Source organism: Pelecanus crispus, chromosome 2, assembly GCF_030463565.1.
Source record: "Pelecanus crispus isolate bPelCri1 chromosome 2, bPelCri1.pri, whole genome shotgun sequence".
Taxonomy (NCBI): Eukaryota; Metazoa; Chordata; class Aves; order Pelecaniformes; family Pelecanidae; genus Pelecanus; species Pelecanus crispus.
The window spans coordinates 103,044,912-103,062,481 of record NC_134644.1 but is presented as its reverse complement, the minus strand read 5'-3'; the positions used below and the strand labels follow the sequence as shown (position 1 = coordinate 103,062,481).

Here is a 17,570-nt window from a genome sequence, read left to right as displayed (position 1 = left end):
TGCCCTGGGGGGGCGGGAAGGGGGCGAGGGGCCGCCCCCGGCCCGCCCCGCCCCGCTCCGCCGCCGAGGCGGTTCTCCCGCGGCTGGCCGCCCCTCGGCCTGAGCCCGCCTCCCGCCCCGCCCGCGGCAGCCGATTGGCGCGGCGGAGCCCCGGCGGGGCCGGTCGCCCTCTACCACCTTGACGCTCGTCCGGGGCGGGCCGGCTCTGCCTCTCTCTCCCCTCCCCGCGGCCGCCCCCGGGGGCGCTCCCCGCCGCCGCCGCCATGCACCGCTCACTCCGCGCCTGCCGCCGCCTGGGCCGCTGCGTCGGCCTCCTCGCGCGCCAGCCGCCGCGCGCCGCCGCCGCCGCCCGCTGGGGCCCGCCGCCGCGCGCCACCATGGTGAGCACCCCGGGGGAGCGGTGACCTCTAACGGCCGCTGCCGCCCTGGCTCCGCCCCCTGCGCCCGCCGGCGCTCGCGACCCTCCGCCGGCCCCCCCGCCCCTCACCGGCCGCGGAGGGGAGGGGGAGCGGGCGCGCGCTGCCTGAGGGGGAGGGGACGGCGGGCGCCGGCCGGGCCGGGCCGGGCCCGGGGGCTTCAGCCCGGTGCGCTCCGCCGGCGGGAGCCGGCCGGCAGCGGCACCGGGAAGACGTTGCCGCCACCCCCGGTCAAGCTGGCGCGGCCGTTTCCCTCTTCTCCCCGCCGGGGAGGCTGCGGTAGCTTGTCCCCGCCCGGCGCCGTTGCGGCCTGCGGCGGAGTGGGCGGGCAGCGCCGGGGCCCGGCCCGGCTCGGCCCCCGGCTCGGCGGCGCTGGCGCAGGCGGAGGTGCGGGCCTGAGGCGGGGCTGGCTCCCAGCGGCGGGCTGGTGGCCCCTGCAGCGCGCGGCTGGCCGGCCGCGCTGCCCGGGGGGCGAGGGGGGCGTCGTGAGCGCGGCCGGGGAGGGGAGGGAGCGGGCCGGGAGGCATCGGGCCGGGCAGCCGGGAAGGGCTGTACTGCAGGACCGGCCGTGACAGAGCTGGGCCGTGCGGCAGCTGCTGCTTCCGCAGACATTTCAGGCCCTTTCTTAGAGCTGTTGAGGCACAAGTAAGAAAAAGCTGTATCCTCGCAGAAATGGAGGTATCTGGAAAATCTTTGGGCCTGCCTGAAAACTAGGGAGCGTTCAGCTGAGAACTGCCCGTGATCTCTAGCAGGCATCCTCAAGTTGTTCAGGTACAGTCAGTTGACTGTCAGGCTGAAACGTGAGTGGGACTTTTTTATTGTACGTGGCTCAATGTAGAAATTAAAAATTAAAGAAAAAAAAAATTAAAATTAAAATTAAGGAACTCCGAATCTCAGTGCTAACAACTAGGAAGCGGCATGGAAACCTTAGCCTCAGGTGCATCTCTGTAAGTTCACTCCTAAAAACAAGGAGGTAATGCGAGACCATTGGAAGAATCCCCAGCAGAAAGCGGGGTGTTCAGGATTTGATGCTCTTAATAAAATTGACTAGAACATTAGTTCCCAATCTGTGGTATTGATTAAGGTATAAAAAATAGCATAAAAACCCCAAGCTTCCAAATGAATGAATAAACTGCATGGTGAATGAAACATACCTGTGCAAGAAAGTCTGCTCTGACACAGGTTATGTAACTCATACACCTGTCAGATAGTTCCCCTTTTTGTCTGTCTCTTGTGGCATCATCCAAGAAAAACATTATAGATCATGGTCTTCAGTTACTTGCTGAACACCCAGTATTTAAGAAAGGCTGCAGTCTCACAAGAAACACACGTGCTTTGATCTTCGCCTGTCAGAAATATGATCTGTCCTGTAAATAGGCGTTATGAATTGCTTGGGCTTAAATAACAGCAGTAGTTACAGCAAAATGTCCCTCAGTGAATTTGGAACTCAAGCAGCCCTTGGGTTCTTACAGGAAGACTTTGTATGTTTTTATTTCCAAAAGGAAAATGTACAAAATAAATGTGCGAACGAGTATTTAAATTAACACCCCACCCCCCCACACTTTTTGATGTTTGCAGGGATTTTTCAGCAGTAAGAGTTTGTTTTGGAACACCTTGTGTAGACACAACTGAATGTGCATGTTGTCCTACGGTATGACTGTTGCATTGCCTTAACTTAGATCTAAATTGCACAAGATGTTTTAAATGGAATTGTAGTCATAATGTTCTTTCCTTCTTCGGTTGAATGTTGTAAAATAATTGGGTTTGGTTTCTAAAGAGTAAACTTCAGAATTTGTGAGTCACTTGATATTATAAAGGAGAAACGACACTTAAAAATGGAAACATTCATCTGCTAAAGGAGATGAGCACAAATTCCATTTTCTGCTGGCCTTTAAAGATTGGTTTTGACATGCTAAAGATGATGATTGTTTGAACTGAAATACTTATATCCAAAAGTTGCTGCATCCTTAAATCAGAATGTAATTTTCCCCAGGAAACATTCTTGCAGCAGTTCTGCCTTTTCAATCTCTCTAGTGTGTTATGGTGCAATCATTTCTAGCTGATTAGTTCCCTGCAAGAAGGCAAAGGTACAGTTATGTTTGCCTAACTGTGTAAGCTTTGGACTGTGGGTTCTTGGGATTTTGGAAGGCAAAGAACACCTTGTCAGGCCTCTTAAAAAAAAAAAATATATATATAGGTATATATGTATTTGTTTTGTAAAGGTGAGGAATAGTAGTTCTGAGCTGAGACTTGCTGCAGCTATGACAGAAACTAAGTGAGAACAGGAGTTTGCCTTGGCTTGTGGCATAGTTGCTGGGTCTCCTTTTGGCTTCTCCTGTGGCCCACTGGTGGGAGTAGAGGGTTCAGAGAAGTGAGCTACTGCTGCACCATTTTACAGCAGGTTCCCTAGGGCTGGGAGTGACTGCGGAAACTGCTTTAGATACGGGAACTGGGACATAAAGCCGGTCAAGAGGGTGAATTCCATCTAGGGAGTGGGAGAAGCATGTTTTTTACATTAAAATTCAGACAGTGCATTCTGCAGGCTGCTACATTGTCTGAAGGTAGTGGTGAAGTTAGTTTAGTTACTTTATGAAAAAAGTCACTTTGCTTTTTTCCTGATGTTACTTTGTTAATCAGCAAATGACATTCAGCTTAAAGCAGTTTACCCTCACTGGAGTTTGTGAATGTGTGTAGCATGGAATTGGCTAGGGAAGTAATTTTTTTTAATAACGGGATTTATTTGTTAAAAGGTACTTGCATGAGGAGGTACTGATCCTATTTATCTTTGTTTCACCATTGCTGACATTGGAATTATGTAAGTTTGAGGAATCAATTGTGCAACTGCTAGCTTTTTTGTCTAAAAGGTTACAGGTAGTTTAACTTTTTTATATTGTTTGAGTGTGGATACTTTTGGTGATTGAACAGCTGACAATATCAGGAGCTGGGCTTGTTCTGCTTATCAGCTCTAGGAAAAGCTTGACATTGTCTGCTTACACAAGGTGTCCAGATGGCAAAAGCAGGGATTTCAGAGACCATGCATCAGTGATCTCTACTGTTGGAATGCTAGTATGTGCACATGTACAGTAACACCCATGGGTGTTCTGCCCAATACCCAGCTGTGCTCCTGTCCAAGAAGACTGAGAGCCACCAAGCAAGGAGCAAGTGAAACAGACCAAGAAAAGAGAGGAACAGTCTGACTTCAGAAGTGGACACCTAGGGAAGAGAAAGACCTGTACAAACATATACGATGCTTTCCTCTTACTCTGACCCAGACTCCTCATTTTCACATCAGGGGATTTCCCGAGTCTGTGGTTTGTCTGCATAATAACCCAGTTTAGATCTTTATTCTGAGCTCTTATCTCTCTTTCCCTGAACTCATGTGGGCTTCTTGCGTCCGTAGCATTAGCTGGCAAGGAGTTCCCTCAGTCTGCTACTTGTGTGAAGAGCTGCTTCCTTTTGCTGGCTTTGAACCTGACTCCTACTACCCTAATGTTATGGCTCCTGTTTTTTGTATTGGAAGAGACGGTGAGCAGCTAACACCTATTGCCATTCTACTGATGCTTTTATTAACCTCAGTTTTCCTTCAAACCCCAAGTTGTCTCTTTTCTGAATGAAAAAATCAGTCGTCTTAAGAAAGCTATTCCTTACCTTTTATCAGCCTTACTGCCTTTCTTTGAACTGTTTCCAATAATAAGCTTTTTGGGATGAAAGAACCAAATCTACACAAAGACTTGAAAGTGTAGTTGAACCATCATGGCACAGCGATGTTTCTTCTTGTATCCTCTGCTTTTCTTAACAGATCTGTTGTGGTTTAACCCCAGCCAGCAGCTAAGCACCATGCAGCCGCTCGCTCACTCCCCCTGCCCTGGTGAGATGAGGGAGAGAATCGGAAGAGTGAGAGTGAGAAAACTCCTGGATTGAAATAAGAACAGTTTAATAATTGAAATAAAATAAAAGTAAAATAGTAGTAGTAATATTAACAGTATAATAATAATAGTAGTAATAATATACAAAGCAAGTGATGCACAATGCAATTGCTCACCACCCGCCGACCAATACCCGGACAGTTCCCGAGCAGCGATCACGCTCCCCGGCCAACCCCCCCCCCCCCCCCCCCCCCCCCCCCCACTTTATATACTGAGCATGACATCATATGGTATGGAATAGCCCTTTGGTCAGTTTGCATCAACTATTCTGGCTGTGCCCCCTCCCAGTTTCTTGTGCACCTGGCAGAGCATGGGAAGCTGAAAAGTCCTTGACTAGCATAAGCAGTACTTAGCAACAACTAAACCATCAGTGTGTTATCAACATTCTTCTCCTACTAAATCCAAAACACAGCACTGTGCCTGCTACTAGGAAGAAAATTAACTCTATCCCAGCCAAAACCAGGACAAGTTCCTAACATTTGATTTTCTTCTTTCACTGTGCTGCAACACTGACTTGATGCTCTGATTGATGCACTGACTTGATGCTTATTGCAAGGGGGGGTTGGACTAGATGACCTTTAAAGGTCCCTTCCAACCCAAACTATGCTATGATTCTATGATAGAGCTATCCCAAGGACTCACCCCTGAGGGTCATGGTTAGGTCAGAGCCTGGCATTGTATATGTATATGCCCTACCTACTGAGCTGAGATTGTTTTATTCCGTCCATGATTAAGAATTAAAAAAGACTTATTCCCCTTCCTGAAAACTCTGCAAGAAGGTAATCTCCTCTTCTGGGGAAGGATGAACACCTTTCTAAAGAAATTGGGAATTTGCTGACCAAGGTGTGGGGAGAGGAAGAGTAAACTACTCCTGCTTCTTGCGCAGTCCCATAATCTTTGTAGAGCTGCATGTGAATGTGATGATCACATCATCACAAATGAATGGGTTGTTTCACAAAGAGTAAACATTTACTTTTTAGTTGGTGTATGTCAGCTAGAATTAATTTACCTCTGGCTGTGTTAGGTAATAATGCATGCTAGGTGTACATGTGATACAGAAATATTGCCTTACATAAATATTGCACAAAATATACCTACATGCAGTTTCTTTGTGTTGCATAGCTAGGGCAACTGTCTTCCTGGTTTATTAGGCTTAAGAAGATAATTAATTGTCAGTAACTCGGTACTGAATTGGTCAGTTGCTCCCTTCCAGTATTATTCTTCTGTCCCATGTGCAGTGTGGATTTCAAATAGGGATTGTGTTACATGTATGTTGCCTGGGCTGATGCCACCTGAATTTTTACTGTGCTAGTTCTTCAGTTTAGTTCTAACAAAACAACAATTCTGTAAATAAGTTACTAATTCTTCAAAAAGAAGAAACAGAGTCTTTTGTCAGGATGACGTATTTTGTACAGTGGGCAGATGAGGTCTTAAGTCTTGCAGTGCTGCCTGTCACCAGTGGGTCTCCTAGGCTACATAATGTTAGTAGTTGTGACTTTTAGTGAGACAGGTGCTCAAACTAGAAAAATGTCTTAACTTTGCAGGTAGAAAAATACCCATGACTAGCTGCGTGTCTTTGTTTTGTTTTTTTTCTCACTTCTTGCACATTTTTTATTAACTGTATCTGGTTTCAGAAAGGTTGTGCTGCTTACCAGTATTTGAAGTACCTTTTTTTTCCTTTTCCACAGTCCACTCAAGAGCCTTTTAGGATAGAATATGATACCTTTGGTGAACTGAAGGTCCCAAGTGACAAATACTATGGTGCCCAGACTGTAAGATCTACGATGAACTTCAAGATCGGAGGTGTCTCAGAAAGAATGCCAGTAAGTAATTTCCAGCTGTATTCGTTTCTTCTCTTTAAGTATGTTTTGGATGTGAGAGTGAACACTCTCTTACATTCTTAGACTTTTGCTGGGAATATGAGCAACTCTGAATTTTAAAGTTAGAAATTCCATGGCAAGATACTGTTCTGTAGTGGAAATATTTTTTGTTATATTTAAATAAATTCAGTATTGCTTTTGAATAATTATTTTATTGTGTTGCTTAATTTTTTAATAACCAGGATGGACAGAAATCTGACTTTCATTTTTCTGAAGATGAAAGACTGAATGGAATAATTTGTTTGCTGTAGCATTATGCAGTTTGTTATTGAACATGTTCAGTGTAGTATGAATTGATATGAAGTTACTTTTTCACGTGTAGTTGTGCATAGAGCATTAGTGTGCACGCACTTTGTCACGCACTGGTTTTGCAGGTACTGAAACATATGTCAGTTTGCCCTCAAAAAGGCTATTTTAGAAATAGAACCAGTTGTTCTTTTCTGTTCATTTTAATGCATGTAACCTTTTTCGATACACAAAGCATACCTGGACTTACAAACAAAGGGTGAGCTGTGTACCGCTTTCTGGACTGCCTGGATAAATGTTTCTGCTAATGGGAGCACAGGTCATGCGACCTGATTGCTCTTTGGTTTGGTTGATGGACGACTGCTGGATTTAAGTTCAGAAGGAGTTTGGTTTAGAACTAGACCTGCACTATAGGTTCCTAAAATATCCTTTGGGGGGAAAAAAATTACATATTTAAACTTACTCTTGTGTCTCAGGTTCAAGTTATAAGGGCTTTTGGCATCTTGAAGAGAGCAGCTGCTGAAGTAAATCAAGATTATGGTCTCGACCCAAAGATTGCTAATGCTATCGTAAAGGCAGCAACTGAGGTAGGAACAAACTGTTCAAAATACTAGAACTGTCACTATATTTTTGTTAAGCTTTTCACAGGAAGTTTGGAGGCTGGGGAAAGACCTCTTGCATTTCTCAGATTGCTAGAGGAAGGCATTTATTGTTAGTAATTTCTGTTTTTCAGATTGAGAAATTATTTACTTAATATAAAGTTTTACTATGCTACTTCTTACATTTATAGAAGTGATAGAATGTTCGAATACATTTTGATACTTAAGTTATAAAAACAATGTAATTCTTCCCCTCTATTAAGACTACTCATTACTTGCATAGTGCTGACTCTTACCAGATGAACAGTATAAAAAACCTAGGAGGGGAATGGAATCTCTGTTCATTCATCTAACATGGAGTCTGACCTGCCAAGCAAAGCTTTCTCGTTTTGGAAGTCTCCATTCTGTTGAGCAATTGCATCTTGGTAATGTGAAGACCATCTGCAATCTGAATAGTTTTTCTGTTACTAGTTTATTTCCTCTTCAGACTTGAGCTTAGTGGTAAATCCGTGCTTTTGAGTATCACTTTTATAGCTAAAGAGGACATGATGTGACACACAGAGGCATCTCCTCTTTCTCAGGATAAATGCCACCCAAGTGCACAGAGTTGTGAATGACCATTATTTGAGGTATGGTAATACTAGGTGTGTTGCTTTGTGTAAATCAACAGATATATTTATCTAGAAGCATTGTTTTACAGAGCTTTCTTGTTCTGACTAGCTTCAAAATATTTCAGTATTTGCAGAAGACTTATCTGCCAGCTGTAGCACCATAAGTCCCAAGACCCAAGAGCTTTGGAGAACTCCAGAGTATGTCCAGTCTCTTCTTGTGGTTTCTAGGGTTCTCCTAGTTAAAGGTGGATCAGAAATTTTGGTGGCTAAAGGCTACTTAGTTTAGATTAATGGGTTCTGAAAGTTGTTTGGGGCTTTTTGGTTTTGTTTTAAAAACACCCCTGCAGTGATACCTTTTCCATTACCTCCAAAATAATTTTCTAATATAACTGAAAAAGAAAGAGAATCAAGCAAGGAATCAAGTTACTCTTGGAGGTGGGAGCTTTGCCCCTGTATAAGATGGGAAATATATAACATCCTTTCCTGAAAAGCATGATTCCAGAAGGGACTGATGTTTCCTGATAATCTGGAGATAGTTATCTAGCCTCAGAGTTGTGACAACAGATCCATTGCGTTGCATTGTGAAGTTTTCTGAGGCTAATATGCATGGGGGTGATACTTCTGAGCACAGATTTTGATACTATCACAAACACACATTTAGAAAAATCTCTGAATTTAAACATGTAAGGTTCAACAGGCTCCAAAAATGTAGATCAAACAGGACCGTATTTGTACCTGTTCTCCTTGGATTTGAGATAGTAGTTGTCATAGCCTACCTACAGAAGATGTAAGTTGGTATAGTCATTTTTGGCTGATCAGGACCTTGTTCCCATGGGTAATCAGAAAGTCAATATGTATGAATCTTTTTAAGTCCATGTGATTCCCTTACTTATTTATATGTGTAACATATTCAGTTACAGTTGAGATACAGTAAAGACAGTCACGTAGTCCTTTTTAGGCACCTCTCAATTTAAAGCCATGTGGATCCAGGGCAGTATTAGGGAAAGCATGCCTTACAGGAGGAAGGTGTTTGATACCAGCAACCATCTGTCATCTCATTGTGTTGATGCAAAATCTAATGTCTACAGGTATAAGAGGTCTGGAACTTCCCTGTATGAAATTTATTTCTAGAGAAATTTCAGAGCCCGATCATACCAATATCATGTAGTGCATGTGCATGACAGATGGCCTTTGGCAAAAACACCTCTTCTGGGGGACTCTTTGCCATAAAGAGTGGACTTCTGAATGTCTCTAATTCAAATTGTTGTGTGTGTATATATATATATATATATATATATGGGAGATCTTACTAAGCTGAGCAAATAACTGGAAGGAAGAACCAGCATGTACTACCTCTGGTCCTACCCAGGAAGTTAGAAGAGAATCCAAATTGCTTTAAAATTTGGGAATGGGTGGATGTTTTTGGACTTAAAAAATCATCTGCATTGTTTGGGAAACAGAAGATATAACCTAAAAGACCTTTTAAAAATCTTTTCTTTCTATGATTGTAGAACATGAAATCATATTATATATTTTTCTGTGTTTCAGAACTCAGCATCTTCAAAAAGCATAGCAAAAGTTTTTTGCCCTTTTAATATCTGGCATTACATCAAACTCAATTATTCTTGTATAAATTCACAATTATTCTATATAGATTTACAAATATAATAGAGAACATTATTTGAATTATGGCTATAAAATTCTCAGGTTTATACTTTTTAATTTTTTTTGTTGTTGTTCCAGTAGAACAACTTTTCTCTCTCTTTTTCCATTATAGGTAGCTGAAGGAAAATTAAATGATCACTTTCCATTGGTGGTGTGGCAGACTGGGTCTGGAACTCAAACCAATATGAATGTCAATGAAGTCATCAGCAATAGAGCCATTGAGATAATGGGGGGCAAACTGGGGAGCAAAACCCCAGTACATCCAAATGATCATGTTAACAAAAGCCAGGTTGTTATACTTGTCTTATAGTTCTTTTAATGTCAAAAGTCTTTTTTTTGTTTTTTAATTGTGAATTTTAAATTCTCTTATAGCCACTATTTAAAAAAAAAAAAGGAGTTTTGTGTACAGCTTTGGCAACAATTTTCCAGGTTTTTCAGTTTAAATTAACTTTAAAATGTTGGTCAGTGACGGTACAAGCTTTTTAGATTAAAAACTTTGAACTCATTCATAACAGATGAATTGATATGTGATGCAGTGGGCAGAGGTGGCCTGGTGACAACCACTGCTACTGAGACAGTCTTAAAGAAGTTAAATATAGATCCAGTTTCTAAAAGTTGGATACTTATAACTATTATCTCCATAATGCATTACATAAAGCATGTAGAAAGAATAATAAAATGCCTAAAGTCCTGTAATTGGTAATTTTTCCCCAAGGATCATGGTAGACATTTTCATTATACTTCATTCTTAATATTTCCTTCAGATTAACTGAAGTTTAAGCCACTGACTTGGTTGTATCCTGTCCTGATCATCTGTGTTTACTCAATATCCTGGGAACTATGGATTTAAACTTACCAAAGCAACACATAAGTGTTTTAAAGACACCTACAATTCCTTTAAAATCATCCATCCATTTGTTACCTGTCTCTCATAACTACTATAGCAATTCTTTTTGTTTTTTTTGTCCCAATGTTGATGTGAACAATCTATTCAAGTTAACTTTCTGTGGGTATAGTTATAAAAAGTTGATATTATCAGTAAGGTACCGGACTGAAATTTGGAAGATTTGATCATTCCTGCAGATTGACTTGTGGAACATTCCTAATTTGCTTACTCTTAGTTTAGTTTCTTCTTGTTTGTAAAATAAAGAGAATAAAGCCATACATGTCATCGTATAGCAACAATGGTGAGAAAAGCCTGTAAATAAATTTCTTGAACTTCCTTCACAGAGTTCAAATGACACTTTCCCAACGGCAATGCATATTGCTGCTGCCCAGGAGGTTAATGAGGTGTTGTTACCTGGACTGAAGAAGCTACAGAATGCACTTGAAGCGAAATCCAAAGAGTTTTCCCAAATCATAAAAATAGGGCGCACTCATACACAAGACGCTGTTCCACTTACGCTTGGACAGGTAAAAAAAAAAACCAACAAATAATTATGCATTTGTTTGGAAAATACTTGTAAATATATTGGAGGAAATGGCGGCAAACTTGAGGATGCCTATATTAAGTTGATAGTTTAAGACAAATTATAGGAGCCTCATAGGTTTCTGTATAGGCTGAATCTCAGTCAGAGTATTTTCATCTTTATTGGAGTTTGCTGGATGCGGTACTCTTAATAACTGCATCATAAATTTTCTTTATTTTTTTCCATGTGTGTTTTACTTCTAACAGTAGTAAGATATAAATGATTTTTAAAAGATGTTCTATTACCAAATAACACAGCATGATATTTCTGTTCCACTGACATTGGAAGGAAGAAGGTAGGTAGTCTGTAACCTGTAAGCTTATATAAATGAGGTTTTGCCAGCACACAAAAATACTAAGTATTCTGAATGAAAACATTTTATTTATGATCATATATATACATCTGATAGTAAACCTTTGTTATCATATTGTCACAAATGGCTTATATTACATTAATTTGGTACTGAATTAACTTAAACTGAAATCCATGTAAAATTTGTGGATTTTTTCCAAGAACACACAGGTGGGGTTTCTACTCACTAAAATTAAGTGAACAAAGCCTATGATTCTATGATCTGTTTCTCTAATTGTACCTTGAGAACATTAGTTTAATCTGAGAGCTGATTTACATTGGATTCAGATCCTGCTAAGTACACAGCTGAGATAAAAGGCAAGAGAAAGATGTATTGTGTATACATTTTTATGTATGTAGGTTGTTTTTATGTGTAATTGTAGTGTGAGAGCAGTCTTCTAATAATGCAAACTGTCCCTCTTAATGAAGACATGCCAAGATTTAGCATTTGGGTAAAGTTCAGTGCCTTCAGGTTTTTAAAGAAATTAGTCCAATCATGTTAAAAATTTTAGATGCTTATTCTTGGTCGTTGTCTTTGTTCCTTTATTTTGTCCTCCATTCTTTCAAAGGAATTTAGTGGCTATGTGCAACAAATTAAATACGGTGTGGCTAGGATTGAGTCAACCATGCCAAGAGTGTATCAGCTGGCAGCTGGCGGGACTGCAGTTGGTACAGGATTAAACACAAGAATTGGCTTTGCCGAGAAAGTTGCTGCGAAAGTGGCTGAACTGACAGGTGAGGAATGATATTTCGGAGTTATCAGTAAAGCAGTGTATGTAACATACAGTCAAATTCAAACTAAATCTTTTAGTATCCATACTTCTCATAAGCTCAAATTGTATTTATATTTTAAATTAAACTTTCTGTTAATGCCTTATGTTATATGCCTTATACTTAGGATTTTTCATGCAATGTATAATTATACTCAGTGCATTGAAAGTGACTGAAATTACTGTTTTTCTGAGCAAGAATTATTGGAGATGGATACAGTTTCAGGCTTCTATTATTAGCCCAGTTATAATGTGTCTGTCTTGATTTTTGCTTCTCTGGCTCTCCTAATCTACAGTGACTTGGTACAAGAGAAGGGGAGAAAACCCTCCCAAAACCACTACGTTTTTTCATGTGAAAGAGTAGAAGTTAGCTGTCTGGTTTTTGTGATGCTGTCTTTATAGATCTTAAAACTTAATTTACAAAGCCACTGAGTTTTTTGATCTGTAAACCAGATCTTGTGTGATCTGAAAACCAGATCTTGTGTGTCACAGTTTTGAAAATGCCCCCAACATGAATGTGTATGTCTGTCATTTAAATTTGCCGTAAAATCTGAAACTGCTTATCAACAGTATTTTTGTTTCAATGGATCTATTATTCACTGTCTTGTAGAGGGTGAAGACTTTCTTGTACCTTGAAAGGGAAGAAGTAACTTGTCATAAGCAACAGCTGCTGAGAAGCAGTACAGGGCTTGTTTTGGTACTTGAAGAAGCCATCGGTGGTGTTAGGAAGCTCTCCCATCTTAACGCTCGTTAGGTGTACTGTATGGGCAGGCTGTATGAGTTTAAAACAAGTAGGGCAGACTGCTGAAGTTCCACATGTTCTTATAGGGGAAGTTTATTGGCAAGGGCAAAAGGGAAAGTTTGGAATGATCTCTGCAACTGAGAAGGCAGCTATGCAATTCAGATTCCCATGCAAATTGGGTGGGATTTGGTGTTTGGCAGGAACTGCAAAACACTAGAAATTACGGGGGTTATGCTGCTCTTGTTTGAACTGGTCATGTAAGCTCAGACCAGTAGTTTTGTGGGGCAGAAGGCCAGCCCACCGTCAGTCCTTAGTGATATCCATTACTGCTAATAAAATTCTGCTGAGACTTTTCTTCCAGGGCAAAGCCCTGAAGAAATGCTTTTCATTATGGAACCTAGCCTTAAATCTCAGGCATTTAATTTATTAATTTATTTATTAATTTATTTTTTATTTTTAATTAATAAAATGGTTTGTTTTTCCCTTTCAGTGCTGATACTTGGATGCATCTTTTTTTCTTTAAGTAGCTGATTCCATTGTGATTACTTTTTATTTATCCTAATGTCTGTACTGTGCTGCAAAAACCTCTGTTTTCATAAATGGGAGAAAGCATCCTGGCAACTGACAATCTAAAGAATCTAACTTCATTTAATGGAATACATACATAAGTTTGGGCTAACTTGTAGGAGATTCTTGACATTCACAAAGTACTGTGGTGCAAAGCAATGCTTCGTATGCAACACAGTGTGAAAGCTTGAAATTTGTACCTTTGTTATGGGTAGATGGGCAAATATCATATTCTTCTGTATTTTAGTGACTTGTATTGTGCCTTTTGTATCGAATTTAGTCTGTTTAAGAAATAGGTTTGTGAGGAAAGGTCTAGAGAAGAGAGATGATCTTACAGTGTTATTAATATTTTCTTTTTAATTCATTAAGCTAATTATGTGTTTGATTATCTGGTTTATATCTGCAAGGAAGTGCCTCACTGGTTTAATGTTTCCTGCCCTCCCTGTAGGTTTGCCTTTTGTCACTGCTCCAAATAAGTTTGAAGCTCTTGCAGCTCATGATGCTCTAGTTGAACTTAGTGGAGCTATGAACACAGTGGCATGTAGTCTGATGAAAATAGCTAATGATATTCGTTTCCTGGGTTCTGGACCACGCTCTGGACTAGGAGAACTCATCCTCCCTGAAAATGAACCAGGAAGTAGCATCATGCCAGGTACAGAGAAAACATACAGAGAAAATTGCCTCTTTCTTTTGGTTTGGACCACTAACTCTTAACTGATATTTAGCAAACAAATGTCAACAAGTCCATGATTCAACACTTCTGTCAGTTTTTATCTTCTGCCATATTTTACCAAAATTTGTGTTCATAAGAATACTTGCTGGCACAGCTGTTTGTTGGGAAGTATGTGGTGGAGAGCAGTATCTGTAAATGTATCATATGACTTTACTAATACAAGCATACTTCTCAAAATCTTCTTTTAGAAATGTAAGGTCTCTACAATTTTTGTGTAAGACTTTTCTGAAACGAGCTTTAAATGATCTAATCTATGAATTGTAGCAATATCATGATGTAAATTGACTTCTGTCTTTGCTTCCTAGCATGATAGCGTTACGTACTCAGATGTTCTCTTCTGCAATGATCCCAGTGAATGGGAGGATAAGAAAGGAAGGAATAATATTAGTAATCATTCCTTGCCTCTCTCCTAAAAAAAGTATGTGTATGTGAATATTGTACATCCAAAACTATTCTAAGCATATTCTTCCTGTATGATAAATTATAAAAGAAACAGGTGGTGAGCATATCTGGCTTTCAAAAAAACCAGATAATGAATGTTCTTATTAGGATTATTTCTAGAAATGAAAGCAACCGTGAAACTTTCTTGTTAGGAGGCCACTCAAATTTGTTTGGTTGCTTTTTTTCTCCTGATAAAGTAAACAGAGTGTATTAATTTTATTGCAAAGTAATTCTACCAAATGAAGTTGACTGAGATTTGGTAATGATTTACCAGAAATGCCTACTTACACGAATAAAGACAAGTTATAATCTCTTGACTATTAAGAACTGTACTAATCAACACCTGCTTAGCTCATGCACATTTTACCCAGCTCTCAAAGTCTTGGTAGATTGCTAAAGCAGCCATAGCTGCTTTAAAAATCGTAGCTGAATTACTGGAATAGTACAGTGAATTTAATATCATTGCTAGAATTATTTCTCTTCTGTGGTGCACAGATACAGATGAGTAAGACATGTTACCTTCTACAAAACATCTTCTGTTGAATGTGATTTGGTAAATTAAGGAAGTACTGATATTTTGGGTTTTTTTTTCCTTCTTTGGTAACCTTTTTCTCTCCATTCCACAACCAGGAAAAGTGAACCCTACCCAGTGTGAAGCTGTAACCATGGTGGCAGCCCAAGTTATGGGAAACCATGTTGCTGTTACTGTTGGAGGTAGCAATGGACACTTTGAACTGAATGTTTTTAAGCCAATGATGGTAAGTTCATAAAGTTTTAAATATCTAGGACTTTTAAAATCATTGTTTGTACAATCAGATAACTTGGGAAAAAAACCTAGGCAAATAATTGGTCAATACAAGCACCCAGAGAAGCTGAGAAAAATGTGAGAACAAATTTTACTCTTTTGTATAGTCCTTGTTACTTTGACAGGGAACTGGCAATGTTTTTTACATGAAACTATCTTAGCAGATAAGCTTTTATCGTAAAAATGTATGCTGATAGGTCTGATATCAGTCTAAGGAAGCAGGGAGAGAGGAACACAGAGACAAAATATTGTCCCAAGCTGAAAAGAATGAGGTATTTTAGCTAAAAATGAGGATTCTTTTTCTTTAGCAACTATCTGTTAGTTACTAATTTCTGTTACTGCTGAATACTAAAGGATTACATGCTTTTGGTAAGTGAGTCGTGTAAAATTGTAAGTGATTAGTCTTAGACTTCAGTATTTAAAATAATGTCTGCCTTTCTACATTGTGAGCAGGATACACCAAGATACATACTGTGTGTAAGATGTTGAATGAATAGTGTAGCTGTTAGTGTAGGGATGACAGTTTAAAAAGAATGAAGGTGACTTGTGGAAAAAATCCTAATATTGAACAGAAATAAAGTTTTTGACATTTCATCATCGTCTTGGAAATAAGAGGCACAAAGGAAGCAGCATGTCATATATTATTTTTCTACACAGCCAGTACTGACTGATAGTGCTTTTTTATTATGCTAGTAAAAAATGACTGAAAACAAGTCGAAATCATATAATAAAATCAGTACTTGTCTCTTCCTTACTGTGTCTGTTTAGGGTACTGTTTTTTTCCTCTCCATCTGAACAAACTTCTAAGCATACAGCACCTGTTTTTTAAACAAAAAAACACCCAACCCTATTGAACAGTCAAGAGATGTACCTAGCAGAAGATAAATTTTGATAGAAACAGACACCTCCCTCCCAAAGAAAAAAAGAATGTCATGTTACGAATTGTCCACGTAGAGGATTAATGCCAGATATTATTGTACTTCATATTTTTATATGTCTTCTCTTGATTGGTACCTGAGGGGGAAAATGAATTAAGTGCCTTCATGTATTTTTACTTGGTTATTTGTGAACTGTTATAACAAAATGATTATACATACTGTGGTCGTCTTAATGCAAGAGTTCTGCTACTGAATGCTTCTCACAAATTCCTTTGAATAGGAGTGGCTGAGCTTACCCTGCAAAAGGAGGAGGGTGTATTATTTACTGTACTCCTTTTCTACAAACAGCCCGTGAAAGAAGTGGATGTGGTGGGGGAGGCACTGGTTATGAAGGAATGTGCCAGGCTGTGCAGCTATTAATGTCTGAATGTAATAGTTGGTGTTTCTTTCTTTTTTGTTAGATTAAAAATGTTTTAAACTCTGCAAGGCTTCTTGGAGATGTTTGTGTTTCTTTCACGGACAACTGTGTAGTTGGAATCCAAGCGAATACAGACAGGATCAACAAACTAATGAGTGAATCTCTGATGTTGGTAACAGCGCTTAATCCACATATAGGTAGGTTTAAGGCTCAGAAACTTCTCAAAATGTTTTTCTGAGGTATTTTGCAGTAACATTATTTTGCACGTTATTTGCATTGTCACAAGGTTTAGGAGACCAAGTCATGGCTCAGGTCAAAAGTTGATTTAATGTCACCAACTACTAATACTGGTGAAAAAGATGTGTCCTCCTTGCAGTGGCCACAGCAGCGCATTATAAAAATAATTCTGGTGAGAGTCAAGGAGGAGGAGATTGGGAGAATTTGTGTACCTGTTGTCCTGATTTGACCGCTAATAATGAAAAGTGAAAGATTACGAGATCTTTTTTTTTAAAGGTCATATAAAACTTTGATCTAAATGCATTAAGACCAGAAGAGCAAAATTTACTTTCAGTTTAAGTAAGGCGTTGGTGTAAGTGTTTGGTGCGGGTTTACTGCAAACTGAGTGCAGCAGTAGTAGCAGGATCTGGCAGATCAACTCGCCAAAGGCCAGGTGGCCTCCTTTTTTCTCATCTCTGGCACATCTTCTGAGACTGCAAGGGGCTAACTTGTTGGTTTTGGTTTTTTTTTTCCAGGATACGATAAAGCAGCTAAGATTGCCAAAACGGCGCACAAAGAAGGGACAACGCTGAAGGAAGCTGCTCTAAAGCTGGGGTTCCTCACCTCGGACCAGTTTGACCAGTGGGTGAAGCCTAAAGATATGTTAGGTCCTCAGTAACTTCTTTAACACACAAAAAAAGTGTTCTTAACATAAAAAAATAAATAAACCAAAACAAATACGGTACGCTTTTGTCTGACGGCTGGCTCCCGGCTCCCTCAGCGCTGCCGGCCCTTTAAATAGGTTGCGGTGGCGCCCCCTGGCGGGCAAGCAGCGCT

At 40.2% G+C, this 17,570-nt stretch overlaps 1 protein-coding gene across 1 annotated transcript; it reads left to right on the top strand.

The window, feature by feature from the left end:
- Positions 1–263: 263 nt before the first annotated feature.
- Positions 264–17,456, top strand: FH (fumarate hydratase). The gene is made up of 10 exons (XM_075705313.1): positions 264–380; positions 6,031–6,165; positions 6,945–7,055; positions 9,456–9,632; positions 10,574–10,756; positions 11,733–11,898; positions 13,691–13,894; positions 15,047–15,174; positions 16,561–16,714; positions 17,270–17,456. The coding sequence occupies exons 1-10, from the start codon at positions 264–266 to the stop codon at positions 17,410–17,412; spliced, it is 1,518 nt and encodes a 505-aa protein (XP_075561428.1). The 3' UTR covers positions 17,413–17,456.
- Positions 17,457–17,570: the final 114 nt, after the last annotated feature.